We start from the raw sequence: 11,134 nt of genomic DNA on the forward strand, positions 1-11,134 counted from the left end.
TCAGCGGCGGGATCAAATGTAAACTCGGCGGGTCTTGGCTGGCACAGTTAGCAGCCAAATAAAATGGGACAGAAAAGTGGCCGAAGCAAGCTTTATTGGAATTTGGCTCTCGGGCGAAATTCCCAGATCCCCGGGGTATAGGGACCCGGAGAAAATCGCACATGGCCCTGGCTGCCCAGGGCTTTTATAGACTAGGATGGGAGGGGGTCTTGTTGAGTAACAGGTGGGTGTGAAGGGTCAGTGGAACTTTCCATCCACCTTGCTGCGAACTTTCTGGTCACCTTTGGCGGGCTGGTCTTTGTTCTAGCTGCTCAGCTTTGCCCCCTACAGTCGCCTAATTTCCAACCTAACAGTAACTATTTAGTAAATATTTCCCTCCATTCTTGAAAAGAACAGGCAAGTAGCTTTGCTTTCATATACTTAGGGTGAAATCAACAGAAATTTGATGCCCTGGAACTTCCTTCCAGTTCATTCCACAACTCTGGTTTGAAAGACTTCCATTGCAGAGATAAAGGGCGGCGGGGCATTCATACAGAAGCCTTTTTTCTGCAAGCATAGCTGGATACCTGGGGGGATACAAAGCAAACCTCAGCGGACCAGCACTGGGGAGTCAGTACAGATGTAGTCCCATGGCCTATCGGAAGCGCCCACCGGCCTGTGGGGCAAGGAAAGAGCCTTTCTTCTTGAATCCTTTCCTTTCCCAGGGCCCTACACACAGTCTGCTTGGCAACCTGCTCCAAAAATCCTTCAGAACAAAGTCCGAGCCCTTAGCATGTTTCTTAGAGCTGCCTGGGATCTGCCCCTGCCTACCTCTGGCAAACATTCCCCATATTCCACGTATAAAAACCTATCCTAGTTCTTTTTTTTTTTTTTTTTTTTTTTAATATTTTTTCTTAGTTGTCAATGGATCTTTCATTTTATTTATTTATATGCGGTCTGAGGAACGAACCCAGGGCCTCACACAAGCCAGGCCAGCGCTCAATCCCAGCCGCCTAGTTCATTGTTTACGCTCCTCTACAACCGAAAGTAATGCGACAACAGTGAACAATTCATCAAGTACATGCCAATAAAGACGAGAGTTTTGCGAAGATCAAATTGCGAGGCACATCCCAACCTGCAGGACACGGCCCTTGGCCCGCTCTGGCAACCCGGGCTCCAGGAAAACCACGCCCTGCGCGGGGCGGGGCTGCTGCTGCGCCTGCGCCTGGCTGCTGGGCTAGCGGGGGACGGCAACCTGCCCTGCTACTCAGGCGACCTCCGGGCGCGCATAAATTCTGAGGTCCGCCCTGCACGCAGGTGTCCGGCGCTGCCCCCCGCCATGTCGTCCTGCCGCCGCGTGGCGCTGGTCACCGGAGCCAACAAGGGCATCGGCTTCGCCATCGTGCGCGACCTGTGCCGGCAGTTCTCGGGGGACGTGGTGCTCACCGCGCGTGACGAGGCGCGGGGCCGGGCAGCGGTGCAGCAGCTGCAGGCAGAGGGCCTGAGCCCGCGCTTCCACCCGCTGGACATCGACGACATGCAGAGCATCCGCGCCCTGCGCGACTTCCTGCGCAGGGAGTACGGGGGACTCGATGTGCTGGTCAACAACGCAGGCATCGCCTTTAAGAGTAAGCTGTCGGGCGGGGCGAAGCCTGTAGTTCGCAAGGACTACAGCTGGGGGCGGGGGGTCCCCTCTGGTTCATGGGTCCAGAAAAGTCTCCGTAGAAAGAAGCAGCGGAGTCTGGGAGCTGCAGGAAAAGCAGAGGCTGGGAAGGTGCAAGCCAAATGGACATTGTGTTTGCCTGGCTGGGACTCATGGGATCTTTTCTAGGTTTTCTTTACACTGTTTTCCTTTGATTGCACATTACAGTAGTTGGGTGAACTTTTGACTAGTTTTGAAATGAAGAATTGCAAAGAATTGACTATACCAATATTGTAAATATGCACCTGGCCATGACCCGAACTACCCCAATAGTGCCATTCTACAAATATAACACTGTTAGGAAGCCAGGAGATAGATTTTTTTTTATCTTTCCAGATTATTTTATTTTATTTTATTTTAGTTGTAGGGGGACACAATACCTTTATTTTATTTTTATGTGGTGCTGAGTATCAAACCCAGGGCCTCACACGTGCTAGGTGAACTCTCTACCACTGAGCCATAACCCCCACCCCTCTTTCCACATTTTTTAATTGCTGTATTATAGCTATACATAATGATGGGATTTTTTGTTACATATTAAGACAGAACAAAATATGAAAATATAATTTGTTCACTACCACCCTGCAACACTTCCCCTCTCCTTCCCTACTTGCCATATACCCTGTTCCCAGCAGATTTGAAGATTGAACAACTCTGCACAATACAAAAGGCTTTACCTGGAGGGTGCTGGATATCCCATGCACTATTTTATTTCTGAGAAGTTCTACTCCATGACTACTTTTATTGACTCCTTTCTCTTTCTTTCTTAAAAGTGGCTGATCCGACCCCCTTTCATATTCAAGCAGAAGTGACAATGAAAACAAATTTTTTTGGTACCCGAGATGTCTGCACAGAGCTACTCCCTCTCATGAAACCCCAAGGTGAGTGGTGAGCTGGCCTGCCCTCCTGGGATCTCATCTCCTTTGCCCTGCCTCCTCTCCTGCTGCATCTGTGACTCTGCTTTGCTGGTCTCCACCCTGCCAGGTGCAGCTCTGCTTCTTTCACCTTCTCCAGTGGCTTGCTGCTCTGTCCCACTGCTCTTACTACCTGGGTTTTTTTATCCTGCAAGTCTCTATTCAAAGGTCTCCTCGGAGCAGCTCTTATTCTTTCCCTTCCAATGATAAAGGATTCCATCCTGCGCACCCTCTCTACTGAGTGTACTCATTCAGACTCCTACCAGTTCACTAGACCTGTGCCCACTAAAGCTGTCACCTGCCCCAAACACTCTCAGACCAACTCACACATATTGATCTTCCTGCTTCTCCATAACTTCCTGATACCCCCCCAATCTAAAATAGACATTTCCAGAGGATGTCTATCCTTCCCTCTCAATCATCCTGGCCACCCACCAGCATCCTGGTGGTCACCAGACTCTGCCTTCTCATCACCAAGGCCCATATGCTAAGAATGTGCCCACTGAGCTGGACATAATGGCACATGCCTGTAATCCCAGTGACTCTGGAAGCTGAGGCAGGAGAGTTGTACACTCAAGGCCCACCTCAGCAAATTAGCAAGGCCCTAAGCAACTTAGCAAGAACCCACCTCAAGTTTCAAAAAGAAGGTTTGTGATGTGGCTCAGTGGCTAAGCAACCCTAGGATCCATCCTCAGTATACAGCAAAATAAATAAAAAATATTGTGCCCACTGAGTGTCACCCACATCTCTCTCATCCCAGCCCTAAATGGGCTCTCAGCTGACAAACCACACCGCTGCAAACCCTCCGAAGAGGCCTCCCTTCTTGAGTCATTTCCTTTCCCAGGGCTCTGCTCAGTGTCTGCTTCTGCAGCTGTGCCAGCCACTCCCAAAACTCCGTCAGGAGAAATTTAGGACCTCAGTGTGGTTCATAGTGATGTGCGTTAACTGCCCTTGTCTACCTCCCAGCTCAGTTCATCTCCCCATCAAAGTGTTCATGCTGTGTACATCACATACTGTCCTGCATCTTCCATTGAAAAGTGCTCTAGCACTTCTCCACTCAGTGTGGGCAGTGAGTGACCCACCTCTCATTACATACACACCAGCAAACAGCCACCTTTAGAACAGCGAAATGTGCAGCTTAGAGTTTAGGACTTGCATGTACAGCTTCCTCTTAACTCCGGTCCTTATGGGCACTCTGTGCTCCCAGTAGGTTCCTTATGCAACCCCCAAACCTTCCATGTCTATTTCTCCTACAGCTCATACTGGTAACTCTTTTCAAATGGAAATTTTCTGCTCTAAAATCTCAGCAAATTTGGTCTTCACCGTTCTCCCATACCTTCCACATGATGGTTTGGAATGTCTTTTAGGCAGAGTGGTTAACGTATCCAGCATGTTGAGTCTGGTGAACCTTAAACGCTGCAGCCCAGAGCTGCAGCAGAAGTTTCGAAGTGAGACCATCACGGAGGAGGAGCTGGTGGGGCTCATGAACAAGTTTGTGGAAGACGCAAAGAACGGAGTCCATCAGAAAGAAGGCTGGCCCAATTCTGCCTATGGAGTGTCCAAGATCGGCGTCACTGTCCTGTCCAGAATCCACGCCTGGAAACTCAGTGAGCAGAGGGGAGGAGACAAGATCCTGCTAAATGCCTGCTGCCCAGGGTGGGTGAGAACCGACATGGCAGGACCCTCAGCCACTAAAAGCCCAGAAGAAGGGGCTGAGACCCCTGTGTATTTGGCCCTTTTGCCCCCAGAGGCAGAGGGGCCTCATGGGCAGTTTGTTGAGGATAAAAAAATTAATCAGTGGTGAGCTCAAGTCAGGCTTCCACCATTGTCCCCATTTTTTGTCCTGTCCTGATGTGACCCAAAGGACATTTATGCTTTCAAAAATATCCTTATGTATATTTTTTTAAAAATAGGCATCCTTATCAAGTGCTGAGGTCTCACATGCCACGGTTCCAGTAGGGCGCTCACTCAGTCACCACTAATTCTCTGGGGTCTTTTCTGATTCTGTTCTGCAACACAAGGAGAGAAAAGTAAAATTGCTGAAAATAACTAATGAAAATCAGTAGGTGAATAAAGGATTCTTGATAAATGTCTACTCTGCATATTGTTTCCATGCTGAAGCAACTCCATGTCAGGAGCATGGTCAGTGTAAAAGTTAGGTCAAGGGGAGGGACCCAGGATCTCAGGGGTGGCCAGACATAGAGTGAGCCAGGCCTCAGACGCCTTTGCTCTGTGGTCCAGTTACAACTGCTCAGGTCTGCAGTTCTCAAACAGAGAGACAGGCACACTGAGGAAAACAAGCATCATAGCTGGACGTGGCCCCTGGACTATGGTTTACCCACCCCTAGGAAAACAGAAACCACCACAAAGGCAAAGGCAGCCGGCCTGGTTTCTTTACAAAGCCTAGGTCACTGTGTGAAAATAATCAGCAGCTCCAGAAAAGTGAGGTGGTGCTGCACGCATGGTCACTGATGGCTGAGATAGAGTATTATAGAGACCCCTGGTTGTGAGTGTTTTTATGTAGGAATGAAGTGTTAGGACAATAGCCATACCCCCGTGTTTTCCAAATACAAACAGAAAGGAATAGTATAACAGAATTTTGCAGTTGCAGACCATAGATGGATATCTGGATATCAATTACTATTTTTCCAAATTTTTGTTTATTGTGAGCTTTGAAAACTTGGGGAGCGGAGAGGATGGCTCAGGGGTAGAACACTTGCCTAGCGTGGGTGCAGACATGGGTTCAAGTCCAGTACCACAAAAATAAATAAAAATCGGAAGTGGAAAAGGAAAGCCCTGGATCTGGCACCTTAGCACGACTCAGCAGACTAACAACACCTTGCTGTGTCTCCTGTACCACAGGCGTGTGCTCTCCGCAGCACCTGGGATCAGGGCAGACGTCATCCCTGGTGTTCACCGCCCATCGCCCAGCTGGCTCCAGAGGGCATTGGGAAGTGTCCACTCCTCCTTCCCTCCCACAGCATGGCTCTGTGCTATCCGTGTCTTGAGACTCAGGACTCCTTATCTGCCCCAGGGGTTGCTATGCCTGGGGACCTGAAGAGTGAGCACCCCTGAGAACCAGCATCCGCCCTCATTTGAAGAGGGAGGGTTAGTTCCCAGGTTTCACCCTTCAACAGGATTGTTCATTTCCTCCTAGGTATTTTGTTTTTGTAAACAGACACCAGAAAATCGACAATCTCTAGGTCAAGACTATAGTGTTTCAGGTGCTGGTTTAGAAATGTATAGTTGAAATGCAAAGATAGTTCTCCTTAATACCTTAATAACCTCTGATTTCTTTAAGAGCTTTAAAAACAACATGGTTTCAAATTTAAGTCCCTGGGTGCCTCTGGGGTGCGAGAAAGGTATTCCATCACACTGCTGTGATTTATTTCTCAACCTGAAGGGTAAGGTACAAGTTGCTAAAATAAAATCTTCAGAAAAATGTAAAATTAAGACTGTCACATAGATACAAAAATAACATTTTTGATAGGTGTGTGCAGTGGTACACACCTGCAGTGCCAGCTGCTTCCATGCCTTGTGTAGGTGCAAAGCTGGAATCCAAGAATAAGACCAAGATCACATGGGAACACATGAGAACCATTCTGGGGGGGTGGGGGGGAGAGAAATCAAGAAAGGAGAGAAAAATTAAATCTCATATTGAATATATCATATGAAGGATTCAGGCAGGTGTTATAACCAACTCACGTGAAAAGCTAAAGGGGTACAGATTTATATGGAATAAGGGAAGTTGAGTTGAACTGCAAATGAAGACAAAAGCTGGTGTTTCCTCACTGGAGAGGAAGTCAGTCAAATCTCTCTTAGACGAGGAGGTAGCACATGCACCTACCAATTGCATACAATTTATAAACATGCAAAATTTCTCAGAGTGGCAGAGTCCTAGCCTGGTGCTACAACCCTTCCCTGAAGGGTTTTATGAGCCCAGAAAACACCCAACCCTCAAAAGGAACCACCACACCCAGCCTGTACTAGCAGCTAGACAAACGGGGAGGAAGGAATCACAGGCTGATTGGGCTCTCTTGAGATTTACAATCGCAATCCCAACTGGACAGTGAAGCTGCTAGCAGATGCTACCTCAATCCCAAACACCTAATTTCCCTTTCTGTAATACTACTCTTCTTCCTTCAGGTCTCCCAAACTAATAAAACTTCATAAACATTCCCTAGGGTAGCTTTCTGGGAATCCGCTCTACCTGAAAAAACACAAAATTGCAAGAAATGTTTTTAAAGATCTTAATTGGCTTTTGTTTACAATTAGAGAACAAGACAGCAGGCACTTCATTCCATACAAAAGAACGAAGGCTCCCATAAGCTGAGCAAGGCATGTCGGTTTCACAGGAAAAAAAGGGTTGAGGAGAGTCAAATTGGTCATTTCAAAGCTGCTTTTTCTTCTTTTTTGTTCTTTGTAGACAAACATGACAGTAGAGTGGATTTTGATATATTATACATACATGGAGTATAACTCCACATTCTGCACGACCTCAAGAATGGGAGGTTACACTCAAAGCTATTTTTCTTACGCTGGTTCGGCATAGGGGAGCTCCCTGTGCTTCAAGCACGCAACTTTGAGGATGAGCAACTCCATTCTGGTCTGATCATTGGCATTTCCAGTCTCAATGAGTCATTCAGAGGTTTTGGTGTCCTCATGATCATGGGCTTGGGGAGTTTCCAGCATTCCTGCTGAAAAGAAACAATTCATTGTTCAGGACATGCTTTCTTGTGAACATTTCACACTTTTTCAGAGGACACAGTGCACCAGGCAGACTACTGACTGTCAGAGGATCATATCATGAGTTTAAAATACCCATTAGCCAGGGTCCCAGTGAGCAAAACCAACTAAAATCAAATGGATCAAAGAATTAGCCAGATGAGGGTCGACTCATTTTAACCAAGTCACCGGCTCTTCAACTTTTGGCACCTGAAGCCACACAAGAATTACTTCATGGGCCACAAAGAGTATCAGCAACTGCACAGGCTCCTTCCTTTTCAGCTAGTAGGTTCAATTCTATTATCTAGTATCCTATCACGGGGTTCCACTAAAAAGAGGAGTGAGAACAAGCTGGTCTAGGAGGCTGTCTACTGGGGGGAGCGCTTTACCGGTGGAACAACGGTTGCAGAGGGCTGCTGTTAAAGCCAGCCACCGGCCAGACTGAGGGATCTCTTATGCCATGTCAGGAGTTTTATTTGCCATCACAGATCCAACCCTCTGTCAAGTGACCTGAAGAAGCCACTGATTGTGGAAAGCTGATTACAGCATCATCGTGCCAAGACCAAGACTCAGGCAGGAGCAAAGAGAAATGAAGCAGCTCACAGAAGGGAGTCTTCTTTGGACATCTTGGGAAAAGCTGTCCCACAGCCTGATGTTGTCTCCTCCGCCCTGGTTTGTGGTCTCAATGTCTCGGCTCAAGATGGCGTCAGGGACGTTGTGGAGCTCTCTGGGTGGCTCACACACCAACAAAGACACTTGTCCCTGGAACTCTATGTTGCGTTGGCCAGCTTCAACTCCTCGGCCTTCTGGAACAGAGAAGTTCTTGTTCTTAGTGACTCCATGTGGGACATTTATATTGGATAAACCTGAAGAATTCAGGATCCAGTCCAGTCCACAGGCAGGTAACCCCAACTCAAAAACAATGAGCAGAGCCAAGCGCGGTGGCACATGCCTGAAATCCCAGCAGCTCCAGAGGCTGAGGCAGGAGGATCCTGAGTTCAAAACCAGCCTCAGCAACTGAGTGAGGCCATAAGCAACCTAGTGAGACCCTGTCTCTAAATAAAATATAAAAAGGGCTGGGAATGTGGCTCAGTGGTTAATTACCCCTGGGTTCAATTCCCAGTACCAAAAAAAAGTACCCAGGATTCATTCAAACCAGGTGTGCTAAAGTAACAGACATGAGGACAGCTTGAAGTGTATTAAGTTCCCAAGAAGAAGAGACACACTGCACTATGCTGGGTCACATGCAGAGGGAAGTACTAGGGTCATTCTGGAGCCATACGGGAGGAAAACATGCGAGTTCTGCTAGAAGGAATGTGTGAGGCCAGGTATGCAAGTTTGGACGAGTTTAAGATTGGATGCTTTAAACAGTTTCAGTGAGCTGTGGGATACAGGGGAGCTTTCAAGTTGTCCATTACCGACTCTGGGGTGACTGAAGGCAGGGTTAAGATGGCCTTTGTTGCAATAGCTGGTCACGTTCTTTGATTTTCTGACTTTCCAAATGCATTTTTTCCCTTTGACCAACAACCTTAGTGTTTCTTCACTCATACTTGGTGTGTGGGAGTTTGATAAGGAGACTCGTGTGGGTATGGGCTCTGGATATGTTAAGATAGAAAAGATATGCTCATGATAATTTGTTTGCTATCTCTAAGAATCAAGCTATGCAAGGTGGGGGTCTAGCCAGGCAGCAAGGCCCCCACGACGGCAAAACATCAAAAAATACAGAAAAATCAAAACATGATTAATACATCACATTGCACACTGGCATATAGCTCAGTAATAAAGCACACTCTTAGCATTCACATGGTCTTAGTTTATATCCCTGGTCCACAAAAAAGCAAGTAAAGAAAAATATATATGCGTACACACACATATATACATATATACACACACATACATGTAAATACATATATACACACATTTATTTACATACACACATATAGCATATTGTAGCACCTTTTGGAACTTCTTTTTATTGCTGAATATCTCTCTATGAATATGTCACATGGTGCTTATCTTGTGGTAAACATTTGAGTTGTTCTACTTTTTGGCTATTATAAATAATTGTGCTAAAAGTCATCTACTTGCTGCTCCAAAAGGCCAATTACTGGAGGATAGGTTATTGGGCAAAGAAAAAAAATTATTTGGAAAGTCAGAAAACCAAAGAATATGGCCAGCTATCTCCAACTAAGACATCTAAACCCAGTCTAGGTTTCCGGCTCCTTTTTTCCCAATGTAAGGGGGACAGCAGGGAATTAAGGTTAGGAATGGATTGATGATTGGATACTTCCAGTGCCAATCCAGTGGTCTGGAACAGGACGCCATGAAACCTCATGGTCGTTTGTGGAGAGGGGTGATTTGAATCATGGTCTGACTCTCATTGGCTGCAGTTGTGCTGGGAGTCGCCTGTGAGAAGGTGCAGGTCAAGATGGCCCAGTTGCCATGGTGATGCCGGCCTGAGGAAACTGTGCAAAGGCTCAGAGTCATCAGTCAAGACCTTAAGTTCAGACACTGACTCCCAGGGATAGAGGATTCTGAGCAAAACAAGATGACCCTAATGTCTTGCCATCCTGCGTTTTTCAGTTTGCCTGCTTTGCTGAAACTTTGCCACACATAACCTTTTGATGATGAAACCCATAAACATGCTGAGCCAGCTCTGAGTCACTGTTTCTCCATCAGAGAGGAGTGTCCCATTTGGCTCCAACTTTTTCTCTCTCCGTGTGTCTGTCTGTCTTTTCTTCATCCCCCATCACCCCTCGTCGTTTCTGAATTAACAGCTGTGCTGGTTGCAGTAGTCGTTAATCTGCTGATCATGATCCCCTGGTAAATCTTCAAACTATCTACTCTTATATGGGTGTCTTGAGCTGTGAAGGGGTAAGAGAGATGTTATGTACATTTAGGGGCAATCGATCTTATACTGACATTTTCAGATAAACATTCCTTGAATGATTAATCTGTTCACACGCAGAGTTGTAGAAATCTGACCCAGAGTTTAAAGTACAGGTCATTTGACTATGTGACCTCCAAATTAGTGATTTGTAAAGTCAACCAAAAGAAAGAAGAACAATTAAGGTTTCTTTCATGATTACACAGGCATTTGCGTACAAGTTCCTCTGTGAACACATTTTCATTTCTCTTGGATGTATGTGTACCGAGGAGTGGAAATATTACTGAACCCAGGTCTTGCTGCTTATTGCACAAAGCCATTACTAAGAAGGCGAGAGTTGGTGGGAAAGATACCAGGTTGTATTATGATAAGCTTGCGAATGAGGAAAATGACCAGACCATCTCCCAAAGAGAACTTCTTTACCTCTTTGTCCCCTTTTCCTGGACTAATTGACTCTAGGAGTTAATATCTCTACCATTTAAAGGATATTTTTCTTTAGAAATTACAATGCTGGACAAATGAGGAAACAATAACTTTACAAGGGACAACTTTGCAAAGTAAAGCTATTCTCAAATATGGAGAAGTAAAAGAAAGTGTTGTAACTATTACCACTGTTACAGAATATTTTATCATGTGATAACTCTGTCTCTCCATGAGGGACTGCCAGACTGTTTCCCAAAGCGGTTCCATTATGTATTCCCACCAGCAGTGAACAAACATTCCAGTTAGGGTCATGTTCTCAGCAACAGTTGTCATGGCCTGTCATTTTGACTGTAGCCTCTCTAATGTGTGTGCAGTAGATCTCATTGTCATTTCGATTTTCTTTTCCTTAATGACTAATGATATCTAGCATCTTTTTAGGTCCTCACTGGACATTTAGATATCTTCTTTAGAAAAATAGTTATGCAAGTCATTTGTCCATGTTTA

General features: G+C 46.0%; 1 protein-coding gene across 2 annotated transcripts; it reads left to right on the forward strand.

Moving 5' to 3' along the window:
• The first annotated feature begins 949 nt into the window (after window positions 1-949).
• Window positions 950-4,688, forward strand: LOC124992909 (carbonyl reductase [NADPH] 1). Of its 2 annotated transcripts, none has more exons than XM_047564267.1 (3): window positions 950-1,607; window positions 2,455-2,562; window positions 3,852-4,688. In XM_047564267.1, the coding sequence occupies exons 1-3, from the start codon at window positions 1,061-1,063 to the stop codon at window positions 4,397-4,399; spliced, it is 1,203 nt and encodes a 400-aa protein (XP_047420223.1). In that variant the 5' UTR covers window positions 950-1,060; the 3' UTR covers window positions 4,400-4,688. The 2 variants fall into 2 exon arrangements, with proteins under 2 accessions (XP_047420223.1, XP_047420224.1); XM_047564268.1 differs by having other exon boundaries at window positions 972-1,607; window positions 3,963-4,688.
• Window positions 4,689-11,134: the final 6,446 nt, after the last annotated feature.

Source organism: Sciurus carolinensis, chromosome 9 (genome assembly GCF_902686445.1).
Source record: "Sciurus carolinensis chromosome 9, mSciCar1.2, whole genome shotgun sequence".
Taxonomy (NCBI): Eukaryota; Metazoa; Chordata; class Mammalia; order Rodentia; family Sciuridae; genus Sciurus; species Sciurus carolinensis.